Below are 23,280 nucleotides of genomic sequence, written 5' to 3'. Positions count from 1 at the left end.
GTCGCTAAAACCTGTTTTGAGTATGTTGGGTGATATGGAGAGCCGACTGACCAGTATAGAGAAGCAACTATTTATTTATTTATTTTTTGAACTTCTAAGGCGCAACAACTACCCAAAAAAGGTTTCCCGGCGCCAAGATGCAGCCAAAAATGTCAGGGGCGAAATACTAGCTATTCTAGATTATTGATCGAATAACCAGGTCTTAACATTTCTTCGAAACCTGACATAGTTTACCTCTTTTCGAATGAAAGGAGGGAGTGCGTTCCAAAGGGACGGACCAAGGTAGGCAAACGATCTGCCTCCCATTCTTGCCAGTTTAAATCTCGGAATACAAAAGTTTGAATGTGATTGTGAACGGAGACTACGCTTGGGGATGTAAGGATGGGCCAGAGCTAGAATGTATTTAGGCGCCGTACCTGCTTTGATTCTAAACATATATGTCAGGGCTTTGAAGCGGATTCTGCTGTCAACCTTGAGCCAGTGAAGTTCCCGGCGATGGCTAGAAACCCCGGTGTTTTTCGGAATTTTACACAGTAAACGGACTGCGGCATTCTGAGCAAGTTGCAATCGGCTGATTACAGCTTTATTTGACCCGAGATATAGAATGTTACCATAGTCAAGCCGGGAAGTGATAAGGGCATTGACTACAGTCTTCTGAGTAGAAAGGGGTAGCATCCAGATAATTTTCCTCAACCATTTAATGATGGTGAGGCATAGACCAACAACTTTATTGGCCTGTTTACTCATGGAAAGGGCACTGTCCAAGACGAAACCCAGGTTACGCACTTGCGTCACTGGAGTGGGAAAAGCGGCCAACTGGTCAAGCCAGTGGGAGGGATTCCAGAATTCTTGCTGTTTTCCTAAGAGAAGAACCTCTGTCTTGTCCCCATTAAGTTTTTTTTTTTTTTTTTTTTTTAAACCGTTTATTACAATCTCAAATAGTTACAAGTATGGGCCTACAACCTTCTGGCCGGCCGCTAGAGTAGCAGTAGCATATGACATACATACAGAAAAATCTCTTGGCGGTGCGAAAAGAGTAAATCAGGAGATATCAGTAGTGCAGGCCACATAACTCCGAACCCACAATACGGTTTCCTTTTGTCAAAACACAACAACACAAAAACAACCACACCCGCAAGGCAACCCGCAATCCCAAGTGACAGCACGCGCTCCTTAAGTGGGGGACCCCAACCAATCGCCAAACTCTGAAGAGGGGAATGAGAACAGATCAGGGACTGGGGTACCACGTGCCCATGGCTGGGGGAGGGGATCGGCTAGGGGGACGGAGCTGGTGAAGCAGCCGGCAGCAGCGGCGGCTCGCAAATACCCCCGCGATAGGCGTTCCAGGGGCCCCAGATTTTCACCCACGCCCCAGGCTTACCCCTCGCAACATACACCACCTTTTCACGAAACATACACCAATCCATGTGTTCTTTCCAGGCCGACACCGCCGGAGGCCTCTGGGATCCCCACAATTGAGCAATGTCACGCTTAGCGATCATGTATCCCAGAGTCACCCACCGCGTCTGCGGAACCGAGTAGTCAGTTGGCTCCCACACATTCAGCAAGCATCTCCTCGCTTCAGGCAACAGCACGACACGCGTAACCACACGCAGGACCTCATGCACACCACGCCAGAATCGCTCCACCTTTGGGCATTCCCACAGAATATGCAAGAAAGTTGCCAAAGCACCACAGCCACGCTTACACAGTCCATTCTCAGCTAAGCCCATACGTAGAAGCCTTGGCCCCGTCACATAGACCCGGTGGAGGATCTTAAGCTGGACGAAGCGAAGGCGAGCCGGGATGGCCACCTCCTTCGGAGAAGCCACCGCGGACATCCAGTCCTCGTCGTCCAATTCCAGCCCATCGGCAACCCAGGCCTCGCGGAGGCCAGTCAGCAGGCCCGATCGGTCGTTAATCAGTTTTTTGTATATGAGGGAGATCGTGCTGTCTGGGACATGGCCATCCAGCACTCTGTCCTCCAGGGGGGAAGACTCCGGAATGGACGCGACATCCGGGAAGACGGAGCCCAGCGCGTGGCGGACTTGTAAGTACCGGAAGTACTCACTGCCTTGCAACTGAAACTCCGTCTGCAGCATCTCGAAAGTTTTGAATCCCCCCCTCGTCCAGAGATCTCCCACTGTGCTGATGCCGATCGTGTCCCATTTCTCGAAGCCCTTCGAGGTCCACAAGGAGCCCAACCTCGCCGATGCATATAGCGGTGACGCCCGGGTCAAACGGTCCTTCCACCCCATAGCTGCGTTAGCCGCGTGCCATACACGCACCATGACATGCGTCGGTCCCGTCAGGCGAGGGTCCGGCGCGCCAGAGTAAAGCGCCCGATTGTAGTCGCCACCGGGCAGGAGCATCTTGTCCATTTCAAATGCCGGGTTCAGGGCGGGCCCGTAAAGGCCATGATTAATCGCAGCTAGCTGGGAGGCCCAGTAATACCGTTTAATATCCGGGAGGGCGACCCCCCCATCGTACCACGGGAGCGTCAATTTAGCCAAGGCGATACGTGGCCTCCCGTCCCAGAACAGGCGACGCTGCAAACTCTCCACCTCTCGGAAGTAGCGCGCCGGAACCAAATCCATAGTTTTCTGGAGAGCGTACAAAAAGCGCGGCAACGACATCATTTTGAACAAGGCCGCTCGGCCCAGCGGCGAAAGTGGCAGACGCCGCCAACGCACCACGTCCTCCTTCAAGCGCTGGAGGGGGGGCAGCAAATTCCGCTCGTAGCGGGCCTCCGGGTCCAGAGTAATATATATACCCAGGTACCGAAACCCCTGGGAGACGATCTGGATCGGACAGTCCCGTGGTAGGACCGGAGCCTCCCCGGCAAGCACATATACACAGGATTTCGCCCAGTTGATGACGAGGCCTGAGTTGCGACCGAATGAGCGCAAAACATCAACTAGGACGATCAGTGATTTACGCGGGGAGGCAAGATATAGAAGGATATCATCAGCGTAGAGGGACACACGGTCCTCATGCTCGGGGGTCCAACGGAGACCACGGATGGAAGGGTGCCACCGCAGCCACTCCGCCAGGGGCTCCAGGGCCAGTGCAAACAGGAGAGGCGACAGGGGGCAGCCCTGTCGCGTACCCCGTCCCAGTGCGAATGGGGCCGAAACTCGTCCATTCACCACCACCTGCGCCAATGGGCCGGAATACAACAATTTGACCCAGCTGATGAAGCCCGGTCCGAAGCCAAACTTCGCCAGCATCGCCCAAATGTATGGCCACTCAAGCGTATCAAACGCCATGGTGGCATCCAAGGACGCCAAGATGGCCGGTTCCCGCACGAACGGAACACGCGCGAGCACCCCGTGCAAGCGTCGCAGATTTAGGGCCGTGTTACGATGGGGTATGAAGCCGGACTGGTCTTGGTGGACCAAGTCGCCCACCACGCCGACCAGCCGGTTGGCCAGCACCTTGGCGAGGATTTTGGGCTCCGCATTCAAGAGCGAGATAGGCCTATAGGATGTGACCCGCTCACGGGGCCTCCCCTCCTTGTGGATCACCACGATCGTGGCCAGACGCTGGTCCGGCGGAAGGGAACCCCGCGAGCAGGCCGCCAGGAACATCGCGCGCAGGTGGGGCGCCAGCACATCCGGTCGCAGCTTGTACAGCTCGATAGGAATGCCATTGGGGCCCATGGCCTTGCCAGATGCGACCGAGCGGATAGCAAGGGCAATTTCGTCCGAGGTGGGAGGAGCGTCCAGCGAATCCCTGTCCTCCACCGAAAGGGAGGGCAGCGCGATGTCCCGAAGCAGGGCATGGGAATCCTCCTCCGAGCAGGGAGAAACCGGGGAATATACCTCGCGGAAATAATCCGCGAAGCAGGAGACAATGGCGTCCGGCTCGGTGACACATACACCATCCATCCTCTCGATCAACGGAACCACACGACTCGCTCTCTCCTTTTTATCCAACCACGCTATCAATTTACCAGCCTTATCACCCACATCATACAGTCGCCCCTGTTGCTCTCTACTGAGGCCCCTGGCCGCCTCCGTGACGAGGGCCCTATAGGCCGCCTGCTTGAGGTGTAGAACATGCAATGTGGCATCCGTCACCCCGCTCCCCAGGTCACCCTCTAGTTCAGCAATTTCGGCCTCCACCCGGGTTACCTCCTCCCGCTCGCGCCTCCGGGCATGGGAGATAAAGGAGAGGGCCTCCCCCCTAAGAACTACCTTAAAAGCCTCCCAAAGGGAGATGGCAGAAGGGACAGACCCCACATTCTCCTCAAAGTACCGCTGCAAGGATTTGATCAATTCGGCTCGAATAGTGGGGTCGCGCAGGTACCAGGTATTAATTGGGGCCACCCTGCCCTCCCCCCTCGGGAAGACATCCAGATGCAGCAGTAGTGGGGAGTGATCTGAAATACCCCGCGCCAAATGGCGCACCTCTCCCACCCTCCCAGCATAGGCCGCAGGAACAAGGATATAATCAAGCCGCGAGAGGCTACCATGGGCACCCGAGTGGAAGGTGTATTGCAGCTGAGCGGGATGCTTTAATCGCCAGCAATCCACCAATCCTAGTGTATCTAAGAGGCCGGACAGCCACGCCTGTGCCCGGGGGAGGTCCCTGGGGGGATGACGATCCATAGACCCTGAAGCCACCGCATTGAAGTCCCCCCCAACTACCAGAAGCCCATCCGGGAGGTCAAGGAGGAGGCGCCCCAGGTCCGCAAACGTGGTAGATTGCAACCCCGGCGGAATGTACACTGATACAAAAACGACCACTCTGCCCTCCATTCTACCCACCAAGACAGTGTAACGTCCCCTCTCATCATGGCGCACCTCATCAATCTCCAATGGGAGCGAGTTCTTAATCATGATGCCCACCCCCCGTGAGCCCGAGGTGAAGCCCGAATGGGCCACCAAGCGATAGCCTCTCCGATTCATGGCATGAAAGGAATTACCTATAAGGTGTGTCTCCTGCAGGAAGATCACATCTGGTGAAATTCGTTTCAGATACTGCAGGACCACACCACGCTTAATCCTATCCCCCAGTCCGTTAACGTTCCATGATAACACAGTCAGGTCCCTACCCCCCATCATACATGGAAGCCATCAATCGTCCCCCAAAGAGCATCTCAAAAACAACAATACAGTAAAGGGTTCGCCTTGCGGTGCAAACAAACAACACTCCACCCCCACCCACCCATCCCAACAGAACTCCCCCCACCCTGCACCCCTGCATGAGCCCAGACAGCCCCCCCAAAGTGCAGTGTGCCTGTCGCCCCATAGATGAAAAACTAACTAGTCCCCCAGAGGAGGAGGGAAAGCCCCCAACGGACCCCGTACGACCTCCATAGGAGGGGAACATACACGATCAGTGAATGGTAACCAAAATGTTGTCCAGAGCAAGGCCTACTTTTCACCCCTCAGTTCTGATCCGGTGCGCCCTCCCCGCCAACCGCACCCCCCCCACCCCCCCGGCCCCGATCCCCAGGCAGAGTATCCAACCAGTCCCCAGCCGCCTCGGGACGGTCAAAAAAATGCGTGCGACCATCCACCTCTACCCTCAGCTTAGCTGGAAAAAGCATTGAGTACTTAAGGCTCATGTCCCGTAGGCGACGTTTAACTCCGAGAAAACTCAGTCTCTGCTTTTGAACCGTCGGAGTAAAGTCAGGGTAAAAATTCACGTCCATATTATCAAGCTTGACCGGTCCCTGTAGCCTGGAAGTCTGCAAGATAGCGTCTCTGTCCCTAAAGTTAAAAATCCGGGCAATGAGAGGCCGCGGCGGAGCTCCGACCTTAGGTCTTCCTCCGGGGACCCTGTGAGCACGTTCCACCGCAAAAAGTTTACTCAGCCCCCGGGGCTGGAGACGGGTGAGGATCAGGTCTTCCACAAACAAATCTGCCGCCTCCTCCTCCCGTCCCTCCGGCACCCCGACAATACGAACGTTGTTCCTCCGGGCCCGACCCTCGGCGTCCTCCAATCGACGGTCCATCATGGCGCTCGCCTGGCCAAGCCGGTGCACCTCCTTTTGAAGGGCCGCCACGTCTGTAGTGAGACTTAAGGTGGTGTGGGCCAGGGAATCGACCCGGTCATTTGTTTTAGACAAGTCGGCTCTCACCAGGCCCACCTCCACCAGGGCCGAGTCTATCTTCTGCGCCAGAGTATCAAAGCGCTGGTCCACCGAGGCCTTCATTTCGGCAATGGCGCCCATGACGTCCCGGAGGGTCGGATCCGAGGGTTGAGCAGACGCCTTAGCCGGGCCCGCGGGGGATGTACGCTGTGCCTCTGGGGATCCCTTCTGGAGGGTGTAGCGGTCCATACTGTTTGACTGCTGTGCCGGGCCGCGGCGGGTCGATTTCACCTTGGCCCGGTCGCCATCTTGCTTTGTGGACATGTCGCTCTCCCGAAGTCGTGCCAATCTCCTCGAAGGGGCCGATAAACCAGTTCACAGGTTCCGGGGGGGGGGGTTGACCACTGCACCGCAGGACAACTCACAGCCGGCGGGTCAGCCGGGCACAGGGGCAAGGCCACACCACCGCACCCCGCTCCGCAACCCTACCTCGCTTGAGGGCAAGGAGGGCGCAAAAGCGAAAGTGAAAGCGCGGGGTACGCGAGTCGCCCAGCCCTGCCCGCCGTTGTTGTTCGCTTTGTCCCCGGATCGCCCCACAACTCCAATCCGGGGGGCCGGCGCGGAGAAGGCCGCAATCTTCGATCGGTGCTCCCACCAGTGTCCGGGGTCCGATTCGAAAACGGAAAACGGGTGCCGCCTCAGCTCGGGTACACAGACACAGTCCCCTCGTCAAAGACAGGATATAATCAGGATTAATTCAGGAGGTCGCGGAGGTCCTCGGGAGCTTCGCACCTACGCGGCCATCTTGGTTGCGCGCTAGGCTCCTCCCCCCCCCATTAAGTTTTAATTGGTTTCTGGTCATCCAATTTAGGATGTTTTGCAGCCCAAGTTTGAGGGGAGATGAAGAAGACAAGCCTGGTTCAGATAGGGAAAAAATAATTTGGGAGTCATCGGCGTAAGTCATAAGGGAGAGTCCGGATTCTTCCGCTAAATCAGCTAGGGGTTTGAGATAAATGTTAAAAAATAGTGGACTTAATATGGATCCCTGAGGCACACCGTGAGGGGCATTGAAAAATCCAGAGCAGGCCATAGAAGAAGTAATTTGGAAAGTCCGGTCTCCTAAAAAAGAATGGATCCATTCAAGCGCTTTGCCCCGAACACCATTTCTATACAGTGCCTTAATGAGGATTTCATGCGACATGGTGTCAAAGGCCGCGCTCAGGTCAAGGAGCACGAGCGTGACCGTCTGACTTTTATCAAGGAGATTGCGGATGTGTTCCGTGACTCCAAGCAGAGTGGTCTCAGTCGAGAACCCAACTCGGAACCCAGATTGTGAAGGGTGCAAAAGTGCATTATTTTCGACAAAAGTGGATAAAGCCGTGTGGACATGTCTCTCCAAACACTTGGAGAAGGCCGGGAGCAGGGATATGGGTCTATAGTTTGACAGACATTCAGGGTTAGCTGTAGGCTTTTTTAACAATGGCGTGACCATGGCGTGTTTCCAGAGAGTCGGGACTGAGGAGAGTTCAAATGAAGCGTTGAGTGTATCAACGATGACTCCTAGGGACTGGTCATCAAGTTGTTTGATGATTTTAATCGGGATGGGATCCCTAGGGGAACCAGACTTAGTGTTTTTAAGTATAGTTTTCATTGTGTCAACTGTAATGAGGGGCCAGGCTTCCAAGGTATTACCGTCGAAGGAAGCGTGTTCCAAATCAGAAGAAGGGGGAGATGCGGTATTGCTGGTGTTTATGTCCCTGATAATTTTCTCAACTTTCTCAGAAAAGAAACATGCAAGATCTTGGCATTGTTGTGAGTTTAGTGGGGGAGCCGCGGCTGTGGTGTGGGCGCCAGCTAGGTCCTTGACCAGGTTAAACAAAGTTTTCGATTTGTTTGTTGCTTCCGTGATAGACTGAGACACAAAGGCTGCACGTGCTTTTGCACAGGCCGTATAATATAAGTTCCTGGCCACGTGATAGATGTTTTTAGCTGCAGGGGCGTAGTCTTTGCGCCATTTGCGCTCCAGTGCCTTGCATCTAGATTTTTCAGATTTTAGAAGATCATTAAACCATGGAGCAGGGTGATGGTGTCTATTTCCCTTAACAGAGGTGGTGGGTAGACAGAAATCAGCAGCATTGCTCAGCCACTTATGAGTGGCTTCCGCCAGGCAATTCATGTTATGGACCTTCCTAGGGGGATTTTCGAGAAGTGCCTCATTAAATTTGGCCATGTCGAGTGACTTCCAGTTTTTCTTCGATGTAACAAAGACGTCTGGTGTCGTGAAGGTGGTAGGTGGCAGTTTTATACTCAATTCTATTAAGTAGTGATCCGACCAACAAATAGGAGACGTATTGTGCCATTTAAGCTCGGAAAAGTTGGAAATGATAGGATCAAGCAGGTGTCCTTTTATATGAGTCGATCCAGTATTAATTAGAGTCAAATTAAGGGCTTTCAGGTCGTCAAGTAAGTTAGCACAAACGGGAATGGATGGATCCTCCAGATGTAAATTTAAATCTCCAATGAGAGAGAAGTTTTTAGATGCCATATAATAAGGAGTAATATGGTTGGCTAAGTTGGATGCCCATTTGGAAGAATTTCCGGGGGGCCGGTATAACAATATGCCTGACATCGTACAATTAGGATTCAAGTAGATTTTAAAATGACCAGCTTCACAGTCAGGGATGGTAATTTGTTCTAAAGTGCACTTCAAGTCTCTATCAAAGATGATAGCTATTCCGCCTCCTGATTGGTTTTGTCGGTCAATCCTAGTGATAGCATAGTTAGCGGGGAGGGCAGTAGCCACATCAGGGCCCGCACTCTCGTGCAACCACGTCTCAGTCAAAAAGAGTACACTGGGATTTGCCTCCAATAAGAGGTTGAAAATGTCCAATCTGTGTTTGGGTAGTGAACGGCAGTTCGTACTATAAAGCACGTATTTCTTTCCCTCAACCAGACGCTGTTGTTTGTGTTTCCTATGTCTCCTAACAGCATCAGGGAAAGGTTGAAGGATGGAAGTGGTAAGATTGCACTTGTTACACGAAGCAACTCCAATACTATGGAGATTGAGTGTGGTACAACTCGGGTTAGGAATTGGGCGTAGCGCTCGTAGTTCCAATGAGGATCTTACCAGCTTCTTGAGGGCGGGAGGAGCAAGGCCCTCTGCCCCAAGCCCCGTACTGGCCCGGATGGGCCCAGACGGGCCCAGACGGGCCCAGATGGGCCCAGACGGGCTAGTCTTTGGCGTGTCTTCGGCGTGCTGAGCGCGTGCCCGCTGCGCTCGTCCGCTGCGCTTCCAATGCATGTGCATAGTAATAGGGAGGGGAGGGGGCGTGGCTAACTGCGAGGGGCGTGGCCCGGTGTCTCGTGAGGCGATGGCGGCTAAGGACTCGCCCTTCACACCAGCACTGACTCAGCATTACGGGGAAATGACAGGCCCAGAATCACCAGCAACAAGGTAAAAGACACTCAAACCAGAACAAACATAAAATACAATAATGTGCAAATAGCGCGTTTTAGCAAGTTTAAAAAGTCAAGGAGCGACACCCCCGGCTTCCGCCTCAAGGGTAGCTGTCAACACAGGCTCGTTACTCAGCAACAGCGTTATATACGTCAGAAAGGGGACGTGGCTAACTGCGAGGGGCGTGGCCCGGTGTCTCGTGAGGCGATGGCGGCTAAGGACTCGCCCTTCACACCAGCACTGACTCAGCAGTACGGGGAAATGACAGGCCCAGAATCACCAGCAACAAGGTAAAAGACACTCAAACCAGAACAAACATAAAATACAATAATGTGCAAATAGCGCGTTTTAGCAAGTTTAAAAAGTCAAGGAGCGACACCCCCGGCTTCCGCCTCAAGGGTAGCTGTCAACACTGGCTCGTTACTCAGCAACGGCGTTATATACGTCAGAAAGGGGGCGTGGCTAACTGCGAGGGGCGTGGCCCGGTGTCTCGTGAGGCGATGGCGGCTAAGGACTCGCCCTTCACACCAGCACTGACTCAGCAGTACGGGGAAATGACAGGCCCAGAATCGCCAGCAACAAGGTAAAAGACACTCAAACAGAACAAACATAAAATACAATAATGTGCAAATAGCGCGTTTTAGCAAGTTTAAAAAGTCAAGGAGCGACACCCCCGGCTTCCGCCTCAAGGGTAGCTGTCAACACCGGCTCGTTACTCAGCAACGGCGTTATATACGTCAGAAAGGGGGCGTGGCTAACTGCGAGGGGCGTGGCCCGGTGTCTCGTGAGGCGATGGCGGCTAAGGACTCGCCCTTCACACCAGCACTGACTCAGCAGTACGGGGAAATGACAGGCCCAGAATCGCCAGCAACAAGGTAAAAGACACTCAATCCAGAACAAACATAAAATACAATAATGTGCAAATAGCGCGTTTTAGCAAGTTTAAAAAGTCAAGGAGCGACACCCCCGGCTTCCGCCTCAAGGGTAGCTGTCAACTAAATAGCCAGACTGTCCCACTGACTGCTAAAAGTAATACTCTTGCAAATTTCGACCCTCCCCCGCGTGTAGGTGGGCAAACCTCCATATCTCATTTGAGTAGTATTTCTGATAAGAACAACCAAAACTGCACACAGGCATGCCTGCATTCACAAATTAGTAATGCTAGATCATCAGAACTACCCCAAACTGGAATAGGGAATTAAAGAGCGTCAGAGATTCAGAGATAGGTACTGATCACCTACAATCAGTGCCCCCTGAACAAGATCCTCTAGGCCGACAAACAGCTAGAGCGAACCAGGAAGACATAGTAATTTCTCTGCCAATTAGGCAAAAGGTCCCACAGCCTTTTGCAGTTGCCCCGCTGAGTTTACATCTCCCACCTGAAGCAACACCGCTCTCACGGGGAAACGGAACACTGGTCGGCTCTGAGAAATAAAGTCTTGCACTTTTTATCGGGGAGAACAGGAATTAAGAATAGGCTTTTCTCGGAATTTAGTATGGCCAGGCGGATTGAATGGGTGGGCAATTTGGAGAAAAGACTGCCCGGAGACAGTATTGTGCTATCTTTTTCCTCACAACAATTAGTTCAAACGATTATGGAGAGAATGGGTAATTGGCCCGTAAGGATTAAAGGGATTAGTGTGGTCCAGTTGGACTTTTTTTATCACCCCCAAGACGGATCTGGAATCGTAGAGAAGAGGGACCATTCATTGGGCCCTCTTCTCATACTTATTCTGCAGCCACTTTTAACCATTTTGAGGCTCTGAATAACCTGGAGGAGATAGATTGACTCAGTAATTTATCCCCTCCGCCCATAGGAGACGTAGTCCTGGGTGTTTGTCAATCTAGGGGGCAGGTGACTATAAGGAGCCCGTCATTTAGAGAACGCCCCAACAACCCTATTACCCCAGGTTTATTAGAGGTCTCAAGGAGAAACGTAACTTCTGAAATTCCAACAATTGCGCAGATGGAGACCTTCGATTCCAGCACCAAAATTAGGGGTTTAGGTGATGAAAATTGTCATTTTTCATCTCACCCCTGTAAGAGAAATATCTTATCTCCCCCTCCTGCTACAATCTGGAACATCTGTTCATGGAATGTAGCTGGGTTGCGCTCGAAGATAGACAATATGGAGTGGATTGAGTTTATCCATGGTAAGGATATTTCAACCCTACAAGAAACATGGTGTATAGACTTGATACACATTAACGGGTACAAAACATTTAACACGCAGGCTGTAAAGAGTAGGGGGGTAGACCAAAAGGAGGACTTTGCACCTATATCTCTAACTCCTTGACTGTGGATAAGTTAGTATTTCATCAAGGTGATTGTTATTATCACATTATGGAAATGGTATGTAGTGCAACCCAATCTGTGATTGTGGTTAATTTTTATAACAACGTCCCAGAGGGAGAACTTGGCATGGTGGTCAGAGCATTGAGTGGGGCTTTGAATGCCATCTATAAAGAGGGTAGAAAAGATTGTATGTGAATCGTTCAGGGAGATTTAAACTGTGCCCCATGTAGTAACACTGATTCTAGGTCGTGTGGTTTGGCCGAGAAGGAAGAAAAACACTGTACGCACTTTTGCCATTCAAGGACTTGGGAGTGTTTCAATGAACTATTGCATATGTTTGATATAAGTATTGTAAATGATCTTTTAGTCCCTTTTGTACCTCTGTCCTACACTTTTAACGGCCGAGGGTTTGCATCAATAATTGATTATATGTTAGTCTCTCATATCCATGTATCAGGGGTCCACGCCTTTAAGGTAGAGGATATAGCGCTGAGTGACCACTGCCCGCTTAGTTTAGTGATTATCCCGCCGCTGATTATTCTACACAACTGTAAACATAAAAGAGGTGATATTTTACCAGGATAACTAGCCCTAAATCAGACAAACGGGTACTCGTTGCCGTGGTCAAAGGTGGACCCAGTGGGGTTGACAAAACAACTGATTACCAATAGTAAATATAACATGGACATCTGTCTAGATGAGCATTCACCTTGTGAAGAGATAGTTCAATCCTTCATAGAGATTACAAAACAGGTGAAGAATCTTTTAAGGTTTCAATTCCAAACAAAACAGAAAAAGGAAGACTGGTTCGATAAAAATTTGTACATTAGCCCACAAGAATTTAAAGAGGGTGTTAGGTATGAAACCGAGATCCATCCCTGTGATAAGAAAAGCAAGGTTAGAATATCAGAGAGCATTAAAGGCAAGAAAAAACGGCCTAAGGGATGAGGCCTGGGAAGCCCTTCACACTGCTGCTATGCAGAAAAATAATGTGGTCTTCTGGAAAGCAGTTAGAGCACCTTTTTGAGTGTGGAACAGGGCCCGTCAATTGGGATTGCGATTTTGGAAGGTGACTGGGTTAACTTTTTCTCCAAAGTTTATAATGATAACTCGCTTTTGGCTCTTGAAAGGAGCCAAATGGCTACTTCTCAAGCTGTAAACCTGGTTATTCCTATGCAGGTAACGCTGGATGAAGTGGAAAAGGCTCTGGTACGAAGTCAAGGTGGTAAGGCCCCAGGACCCGATGGGGTCCCAGTTGACTTTTTCAAACATAATGTGCAATTATGGGGTCCCCTCATTACTCAGGTAATCAACGCAAGTTTTAGCTCCACATTTCCAGGGTCCTGGGCAGAATCTACAATAATTCCAATCTTTAAGAAGGGGGTAAGATCTAATCCTGGGTGTTATAGACCCATCTCCCTTCTCGATTCAATGGTAAAAGTCATAGGCCGGATTCTTTTAGAACGGCTCGAAACATGGGCAGAAGATGCCGTCACCCTCTCGGATCTACAATATGGCTTTAGAGAGGGGTTAGGTACCGTCGAGCAAAGTTTAAATTTGTTTATTTTAATGGGGAAGTATATAAGGGCAATGATTATGGCCTTTATTGATTTAACGGCGGCGTTCGACTCAGTGAGACATTGTAAATTATGGGAGATTTTGGCCGCGCTGGGTGTGGACCTTAATATAGTAGCCTTTTCACAACAACTATATAGTGAGGCAGCTGCTAGGGTCCGATATGGCAAGGGAGGTGAGTGCTCTAGAGCTTTTCCTGCTAGGCGGGGGGTCAGGCAGGGCTGTGTCCTGGCCCCCTTCCTTTTTAACCTGTATATAAATGCATTAGGAGATGGGCTGCTTAAGAGCTGTCAAGATTTCCCACGAGTAGGTGGTCGCCCGATACCTACCTTACTGTATGCGACGCAGTTCTGGTGGCACTCACGCAAAATGGTTTACAAAGGGTTTTAGATAGTTTTAATGTTGTTATGAAGAATCTGGGTTTATCTATTAATGTTTCTAAAACCTTTATTATGAATTGTGGAAATAAGAAGTATAGAGGCCAGGGAAGGGATATTTTTCTGGAAGACATTAAAGTATCCCAAACGACAAGTTTTTCATATTTGGGTATCCTATTTAATAATGATGATACCTGGACAAAATCCATAACTGCGAAAAAAAACTTGCATTTATGAGAACCACTAGCGCATTTGCCACTTTTTGTAGGAAACTGGGGCGTAAGCCACCTGGTGAGATCATACAAATTTATAAGGCCAACTGTCTCTCAGTGGCCATGTATGGAGCAGGGGTATGGGGGTTCATGAATACACCTCAGATACAATTGGTGGAAAATGCCTTCCTGCGCTTTATCTTGTTGGTTCCTCAAAGCACGTCTACCTTTGCCTGCCATGAAGAATTGGGTCTTGCTTATATAACGGATCTTATTAAAATAGAACCCATACTCCTCTGGCACAGGATATGGACAAAGGGACAGACGGCATTGAACAGAACTATTATGTCGGATGTAATTAGACTTGATGGGGTTCGTATGATCCCCTGGCTGAAGTATGTTGAGTCCTTTTTTTCACTATTAGGTAAGTCAGAGTTTTATTCAAACCCCAGTTCAATGATTTGTAATTCTAGAAGGAGTTAAAATCTAGGGGCCTTGTGTACCTAGCTGAAGAGAGAGCATCAGGTGAGCTTGCGAAACCCAGTGTGTTGAAACATCAGTTAACACTTACAACGGGAGGGATGGAGCCATACCTGTCTTTTGTATCTAGTGGGTTTGATAGAATGCTGCTTTTTAGATTTAGGTTAGGATCCATTCATAGACTATTGTCATTTCCTACAATGAATGATTGGTCGCACAATTTACCAGCATGCCTGTGTGATTCCCAATCAACTCAGACAACATTACATATGATGTTTTTCTGTAAATTTTATGTGACACAAAGAAAAGCATTACTTGTACCCGTATTAAGGGCGTATGGTTTAAGACAGTGTCGTATAGCGCTAACTCGTTTGCAATGCCTAGAAAATGCACATATTGCCTGGAGGATTGCTGTGTACATTAAAAGAGTGCTCCGAATCAGGAAAATATTGTGACAAGATAGTAAGGAGCAGAGGAGTTTGGTTGGCGACCGGTGATATGGGTATTAATTCTTCACATTCACAATAATTTTTTTGAATGAACTTTACAACTGATCTGATCCTGTATTAGCTCGTATTTTATATTTGGCAAAAGGGGGTCCTGTTAGTTTTAGTAAAGTTTTTATTAAATGGTAATTTTATAAATACAGTGAAATTGAATTGCTATGAAATTGTCTTAATAATTGCTTCGGTAATTGTTTTTTATTGTGCTTTTATGATTGTTTTTTCTGCAATCGAATAAAGCTTATTTTGATTGATTGATTGAAAGTAATTTGAGTGGTGGATGTTAGTCAGTTATTTGGAATTAGAAGGGTAGTGGCGGGATAGAAGAGGGGAAGAGGTTTGCATTTATATAGCGCTTGCTACCCGATGGGGTGTTGAAGCGCATTTCGGTGAATAGCACGCTTCTCTTGAACCCATAAAGGATTAGTGGTTAATTAGTATAGTGAAAGATGAGAAGTGGACATCTTACATTACTGTTACTGGACTAATTACCTACAAGGGCCATACTTCGTTTAAAAGAAAACCTATGCATCACTACTTTAAAGACTATCTTTAAAATCAATGTTTATGCCTTTTAATGTAGCTATATTTTGGGGTAATGTAATGATATGCCTTATGTAATGACCTACTGTGGTGTAGCAACATTTCGGGAATGTAATTTTGTACCGTAAAAAAAATTGCCATTTCTTTTGCAAAGCGCTCTAGCACCTTTGGGTAATTTTCGTGCAATATGATAATGCATACATACATAAAAAGAAACAGTAAAAAGCAGCGCACGCCTACACTGGTTTTGACCTGCGCCGTTGGAAAGTTAGAGGGAAACCAGTGGCAAAAACATTGGGGCATATTATCAAGGACGGTGTTAACATTATCGCCGGTTTAGCAGCAGAAAACCACTAAACCAGCGATAATGGGCTTGATACTATGCCCTGGAGAATTCCCATAGAAGCCCATGTTCACACCAGAACATAGGCTTGTATGGGAATTCCATAGAGCATATTATCAAGCTCATTATCGCCGGTTTAACGGCGGTTTTCTGCCGCTAAACCGCCGATAATTTTTAACGCCGTCCTTAATAATATGCCCCATTATTTCTTAAGACCACACGAATTACATTATGGTAAAAACAAGACAGATTTGTGGAAGGCATGGTTATTCAACGTGGTATGAGTCGTTGCCATCCTCCATTATTGAAACCGGAAGGTGACTAACGTCATGCCTGATCTTCACATGGCTGCACTTCCGGATACTGTCTCACGTTAGGCTTGAGGCACTGTTTTCTTAGAGCCCGGTGTTTTACTTATAATTTAAGCTTTTGTCGTTGTCTGGTGTTGGTCTCGCGAGATACATTGATTCTCTCGCGTAAACTTCTATTGCACCGCCCACACGTCCGATTCGAGAAGCGCGGTTCTTTTTTTACGTCACTGCGCAAGGGGTTTATAAGGGAATCGCTCTTTGTTTCACGTTCATTTTGTTGCGCAGCTGCAAGCGGGTATAGGTAAGTGGACATGTTATTTTGCCGAACAGTTACTGTAAAAACTCTTACAGTCGTGGTCCGATGTTGAGTCTGGCGTCTGTGCGAACTAGTATTGAATGGGATTTAGGTGATATTGTTGACAAAGTCTTATGCGTGTCCGCTTTTTTGGCGCAGTGTGGTCATCGCCGCCATTTTGTGTATTGGGCACACGGTCTTAAAAGAAGCGTTTGTTTTGCGTTCATTTCTATATACCCCGATTCTGTGCCGTTTCACACTCAAAATTATCGTTACTTATTCCGCATGACTTTGGTACATAACGAAGTCAATGTCTCAGTTGAAGTTTCTTCGTAGCCATTTCTCTCGATCGAATCGTTCGAGTGTAATTTTTTTTGCAAGGTTTGACTGGCTTACCTGTGTCGAGCATTCTGCTTTCAAGTAAAAACTGTCACTAGTGCGTGTAGGAACGAAAGTGACGATTATGTAAGGCAAAATAAGTGGTTTTATCTAGCTGTTCTCTATAAAATACGTGTTACTTTATTATATGTATGTAGCTGGTAGTCGGTACGTGTGTATATATAGTTTGACACGATGTATAGTTCGCGGCACATATTTAGTTGCTGGTAGAGCAGTGGGGTACAGTGGCAGAATCATTGCGCTGTCTCCTGTGGTAGGCGGTGGCCGCCATTTTAAGATCCATGCGGCGTGCACTGAAATGGGGCGGTACTATTGTGTGAAGGCTTTACCTTGTGCTCGGGCGTTAACGTGCTCGTTTGTAACTTACTCTTTGTCTTCTAGAACTAACTCAAAATGGTCGAAGCGGATCGTCCCGGAAAGCTCTTCATTGGCGGTCTCAACACCGAGACTAACGAGAAGGCGCTAGAGTCCGTGTTCGGGAAATATGGACGAATAGCGGAAGGTATGTACATTTTTGTTCGTAGTATTTTAGCGTGTGGTCGACCTGTGATGATACACCTGGCATTGAGTGATGCTGATAGAGCCAATAGTCCTCTAAGAAGTTCTGAGTTTGACCCTTTTGTCAAATTAATTGTGTATATGTGCCATCTTTGTCCTAACACGCGTCCTTTTTCTAGTTCTTTTGATGAAAGATCGCGACACGAACAAATCCAGAGGTTTTGCTTTTGTGACCTTTGAGAATCCGGCAGACGCGAAAGATGCAGCGAGGGACATGAATGGAAAGGTGAGTTTTTTTTTTTTTCCCCCCCCTTAATTTAGTAGGTCGTTTTCGCATCTTCAATTATCGTACAAAATATTTTATTAATACTATATAAACTTGCAGGCTTTAGATGGGAAGCCTATAAAGGTCGAACAAGCAACTAAGCCAGCATTTGAAACTGGAGCGAGACGAGGACCACCTCCACCTCCGAGAAGCCGTGGCCCTCCAAGAGGTAAGAGGGCGGACCAGGGGAAGCAGTGGAAGGTTTCCAGTAGTAGTACAGGGTTTATTGATACTACGGGAGTAAAATTAACACGCGTTAGTTGACGACGTCATAACTTCTATGACGCATGAATTTGATGTGGGACTAATTAGCATTTTTTTTAGCTATGTATGATTTTTGACTTGCGTGAAATAAAAACGCGCTGTCTGCCAAAGGGGTGTAGGATACCTGTTCGGTTCTTCACTTTAAGTGAATCCGTACTTGTTTAGTTGGTGGTTAACGCCTGATTTAGTGAACGTTTCCGGTAAATTGGGGATGGATAGAAACTTTAATGGTAAGCGGGTAGTTTTTACGGTAATGAGGCGGGGCGTGCTATAGAAACTATGGTTTGGCACAATGGCTGAAGTTCCTACTAATAGTATTGTACTACTGCATCTAATTTGGTGATGACTTTATACACCTACCAGAGTTTAAAATGTCCTTGTGTACTACAGGGGGTTCTTCTAGAGGACAGCTGCCTATGAAGAGGGGCCCACCACCACGAAGTGGCGGTCCTCCACCTAAAAGGTCTGCACCTTCAGGACCAATCCGCAGCAGTGGTGGAATGGGAGGGAGAGGTAGGTTTGTATACCAAGGCATTACATCTGTTCATCACCATAAGTAGTAATACAGCCAGTGCCATAACTCGTACCGTATTCGTTTAAAGCACGCAGTCCAGATTCAATCTTTGAGCAGGTGATTTCCTGTAGACTGAATCTAAGCTTAAACGTGCAGTCTGCTGTAGCCGGACATGGTGTTGGTTTGCGTGTACGCTGTTTAACTCTGCTCCACAACTGTGGTGAGCGTTCTCGCTGAAGAAACTGAATTGTGCTCCTGCCTACAATAATCTGATAATAAATGTGCCCATAGTTTTTTACTTTATATTAAGGCCAGCTTAAAGGTGTTCCAATCTGGGAAGGTTGATGTACAACAACCGTACGTTTACTGCTTGGCCTTGCGGCGCACCCTTTGTTCTACGTATCTGAATAAGAACCTGCGTTGCCTTCGGTACGGAAAACTGGCAACTGCCTCCCACCTAGCCACGGATCTAGGAATTCCGAGATGTTTATCATAAGAGCCTAAATAAAACTACATGCTTTTGGTACGAGAGGCTCTTAAGACTAATATGATTGCTGTGCAGATATTAACTAGGAGCAATAGACCGAAAGACATTTAACTTGGCCACCACGCCCATGTGAGCTTCGCAGGTGGGCCAAATGCTCACCGACATCCAAAAAGCAGTGAGTTAAAATCGACCGAGTCTTTTGGTCCGAGCGCCTATCACGCCAACCGTCAATGGAGTTATGTTCACATGAACAGTACTCCGGCCATCGCAGGACCGGAATAGGAAGTTGTGTTTTAAGGTCTGAAAGTAAAGGAGTTTGGCACTATTACACGACACCAAACTTGGGCTGATACCCATTGTGTTCTGAGTGTAGTTTGCTGTTTGGGCATCACTGTACTTGGCCATCTGATTTTCGAACCAACCACATAGAACAGTGCTTTCTGCCCATGCACCTGAACATTTCAATGAAACCTTGTTAGTGGACAAGTTGGCTCCTAAACTAGATCAGTACCTAACTGCACCAAGAGCAAGCCTTACCAAAAGCCAGTGGCCAGGCCTGCTTATTTTCTTCCCGAAGTGAACCCTATTTCCAGGAAGGCTTATTTTCTTCCCGAAGTGAACCCTATTTCCAGGAAGGGGGGGGGGGGTTGAATTACACTGAAGACCTATGCTTTCGTTCAGTTTAAGCACAACGTAACGGGGTAGCCTTTTTCTCGCCAAAAAAGGATGAGGGCATGTTGGCTTGAGTCTGGTAATGTGCCTGTATAATTAATGGCGTGTCTGGTTTTAGGTATCCAATTCAGACTTTATCTGGTAACTGTTTCTGGTCGGTCAGAACAAATGCATGCTCTAAAATACGAGGGCTAAATGTCTTGAAGTAACGGGTTGTCTATGCATTTTGCAGCTCACTTGTCACGTGAACGTGATGGTTATGGCGGGCCTCCACGAAGAGAACCAATGCCATCCAGGCGAGATGTTTATATGTCACCAAGAGATGATGGTTACGGCGGCAAAGATGGGTACGATACCTATTTAATTAATCTCGGATTAAAGTAAATATTTGCTCTCGGGCACTCCTTACTTAATACACTTTTTTTTTGTTTAGGTATTCCAGCAGAGATTACCCTAGCTCACGGGATTCCAGAGATTATGCTCCACCTCCCAGAGATTATGCATACCGTGAATATTCCAGTCGTGATGAATATGGATCAAGGGGATATAGGTAATTGGTCCGTTTAACGGCTGGTGTAATGTTTACTTCAGTTTAAGTCTGGCCTTCTGCATTGAGTAGCATCTGGTTATGCGAGGTGACGGTTCTTAGTCGGGTGAAAAATAAAAAAATATGCCTCCTGGTTTGGATGGGTTGAGGGCTACTTAAGGAAAATTCCTCTAAATTTGTAAAAATGCAAGTTTTATACATACATGCTCTGAAATGCGCATTTTCGTCTTGTTTACGTGCTTTTCGATTTTTGATGTACATCAGGGTTAACAAGCGCTATATAAATGCAAACCTTTTTCCCTCTATCTCCGCTATCATGCTCAATCCAATAACTGGCTAACCTACCCACCACTAATTCAACACGTATCTTTTATGGGTCCCTGAGTACCGCACTAGCTGCTGAAAAGGCGCTTTGACGCCTCATCGGGGGTGGTAAAGCGCTATATAAACAATTGCAATACGATTTTAGTTTAGGCTCTAAGCAGGGGAGCTTTTACATGGGCAGCTACTAGTGTCCTGAGCTGCTCGTTAAAGAAGCCTGCACTATAACGAGCTTTATTGCTTCCTAGGTTGGCGTTCTTTCAAAGTAACCGCTTCATTATTTGGACCAGACACTATGTTCTGGTAATTTACATTATCATTTTCTTTTTTGCCTCAAATTGAATTCAAGGAGCAAGTAAGAGCTTGTCTGTTCAATTCGGCTACCCATAGCTTTTCTGTGCTCCTAATCAATTTCAAATTTGATATTACTGCAATGCTTGATTGTATCGCGCAGGAGACCTTTTTTCTTTAAATAAACTTACTAGGCGTTTAGTTAGTTGACCTCAGTTTGCTTTGTCCCAATACGTTTAATTTCAACACATCAGACCATATTTGGTAGCGAGTTTAAGGGGGGATCTCTGTATGGGAGCTTTAACTAATACTGTTTCAATGTTACAGTGACCGGGACGGTTATGGTGCACGGGATAGGGACTACGACCATCCCAGTGGCTCCTACAGAGATTCGTATGATGGCTATGGTAAGTCTTTATACTGAAATGTATTCTATACACTAGCTTTTTTGCTGTTTTGCTCCATTTAGGTAAAGTGCTTACCACTCAGGGTTAGTTTCTTGCTACCAAAGTAACTTCAACAAGAGCTCGCCAATGGCACTCCAATAAGTCTATAGCAACTGGATCGTGGCTCACTAGCCAATATAAAGAAGCTATTGTGGATACTTTGTACACCAGTGCCTCACATGAAGCAGTTTCAAAGTAAACTTAATTCTTCTCTCAACAAATGGAGTTCAAAACTCTAGTGGCAGTCTTTACTCTGCAGTTTTAATCTGTTTTCAGCCCAATGTATATGCATGCCCTATTCTGGCATTTAGATTTAAACCTTCATTTCAATAGAGGTTTTGCTTTAATGTATACATGCCTCCAATTCCCCCTAGTGTGGCAGTTGCAGTGCCACAACAGGCCTGCAATTAACAGATGCAGCCCTCTTGCTCGAGTCCTCCAACTGCAGCAAAAACTTGTATTCTGAGACGTTTGAATACAACCCCTTCAATAGTCCCACGTCCAAGTCTTCAGAATCCAATTTGAAGTATTTTTTTGCACACATACTTGTTTCTGAGCCTGCCCCATTGTGGCAATCCACTTGACTCCCGGATGCTGACATGTATTCAATGAACCTAAAATCTCTAGCAAACACGAATGAAAATGCAAGTGTAATGCAATGCCTCACTGGCAACCTTTATTAAACTCAATGGATTCAAAGTATTGATTCAAATCTGTGAATTCAACAAAATAAATGCACTTGACTTATAGTGTTGCCCTATTACCTGACCATTGACCCTGCAGGTAACTCACGTAGTGCGCCGCCTGCACGAGGGCCACCGCCATCATATGGTGGAAGCAGCAGATATGATGATTACAGCAGCTCTCGGGATGGCTATGGCGGCGGTCGCGACAGTTACTCAAGCAGGAATGAGATCTACTCAAGTGGCCGTGAACGTGTCGGCAGACAAGAACGTGGCATTCCTCCTCCAATGGATCGAGGCTATCCTCCACCACGTGATTCATACAGCAGTTCAAGCCGTGGAGCACCACGAGGTGGGCGTGGAGGAAGTCGCTCTGAAAGGGGCGCGGGCAGGAGCAGATACTAAATGAACTCTTGGGACACTTTTTTCTTTATCCACATAAATGGAGCTTGTTCTGTCTTTACCAGAGGACTACTGAAAGGAAGTTGTTGTTTTTATTTAACTTTTTTATTACCTGTCAGTTCCTCCATTTTATGCTTTTTGTGAGGAAAGGTTAATATGCATAGTTTCATTTCAAACCTGTTAACTACTTTCAAGCCAGATGATAAATGTGTAAGTCTGATTGTACTAGTGTTGTAATTTTTTAAAGTAAAGTTTCTCTGAAACCAAATATTCTTCCTGATTACTTGCCACACAAATGCTTCTAAATGGATATCCAGCTTTACCCAACATGTATCAAAACACATGGGGAAACCTGTAAACTTCGACACATCCAAAACCTTGATGGAAAATGCAACGTTTTATTGGAAAGTAACATGGGGTGACCTGTACATTGCCACATTAAGCTCAAAACGGAAAATTCATTCACAACCTATCCAGAGCTTCTTTGACCACTTGATAGTTTAACTCAAAATTCTGGCCCCTGAGATCAAATGGCTACATTTCATTTTTAGGTACCGAATGAATTTAACTCCTTAATTAGCCCTTGCCTCTAGTTTGAGGTTATTCGATCTGACTTTACACTTGCCCCCCAAAAGTATTACTGTTTTAAATCTTTTTGCAACTCCAGGCTCACCTTTCCAGGATCAACCACATGCATTAAAACACTAGGGAAAGTTGCAAGCATCGACACATCCAAAACTAAGGAAAATGCAACGCTTATTGGAAAATACGTATTGGGTTGAGACCTGTAAATTGCCTTATGAAGTTCTGAAAGGAATTCTCGGTATTAGCGATTACATTGACAGACAAGCTTGAGTGCTCCTTTGACCACTTCTTAGCCAAACTCCCCGAGAGCCAACTCCATTTTGTCACTGAGGGCAAATGTCTACATTCACATACCAAATGGATATATAGCGTCCTAATCCGCCTTTCTCTTAGTTAATGCGATCTGACATCA

At 47.5% G+C, this 23,280-nt stretch overlaps 1 protein-coding gene and 1 non-coding gene across 5 annotated transcripts; both read left to right on the top strand.

Moving 5' to 3' along the window:
• The first annotated feature begins 16,178 nt into the window (after window positions 1–16,178).
• Window positions 16,179–22,551, top strand: RBMX (RNA binding motif protein X-linked). 4 transcript variants are annotated; one of them, XM_085607967.1, is made up of 9 exons: window positions 16,179–16,440; window positions 17,215–17,335; window positions 17,511–17,617; window positions 17,717–17,825; window positions 18,311–18,433; window positions 19,826–19,940; window positions 20,027–20,143; window positions 21,080–21,159; window positions 21,982–22,551. In XM_085607967.1, exons 2-9 carry the CDS (start codon window positions 17,227–17,229, stop codon window positions 22,284–22,286), a joined length of 1,065 nt encoding a protein of 354 aa, XP_085464093.1. In that variant the 5' UTR covers window positions 16,179–16,440; window positions 17,215–17,226; the 3' UTR covers window positions 22,287–22,551. The 4 variants fall into 4 exon arrangements, with proteins under 4 accessions (XP_085464093.1, XP_085464092.1, XP_085464094.1 ...); XM_085607966.1 differs by having other exon boundaries at window positions 16,308–16,440; window positions 21,080–21,154; window positions 21,968–22,551; XM_085607968.1 differs by lacking the exon at window positions 18,311–18,433 and having other exon boundaries at window positions 16,308–16,440; window positions 21,080–21,154; window positions 21,968–22,551.
• LOC146829303 (small nucleolar RNA SNORD61) lies at window positions 17,377–17,445 on the top strand. Its single transcript, XR_014962364.1, has one exon. It is a non-coding gene; the product is annotated as a small nucleolar RNA SNORD61 (small nucleolar RNA).
• Window positions 22,552–23,280: the final 729 nt, after the last annotated feature.

This window comes from Triturus cristatus, chromosome 5_2 (assembly GCF_964204655.1).
Source record: "Triturus cristatus chromosome 5_2, aTriCri1.1, whole genome shotgun sequence".
NCBI classification, from domain to species: domain Eukaryota; kingdom Metazoa; phylum Chordata; class Amphibia; order Caudata; family Salamandridae; genus Triturus; species Triturus cristatus.
This window is presented reverse-complemented; position numbering and strand designations above follow the sequence as displayed.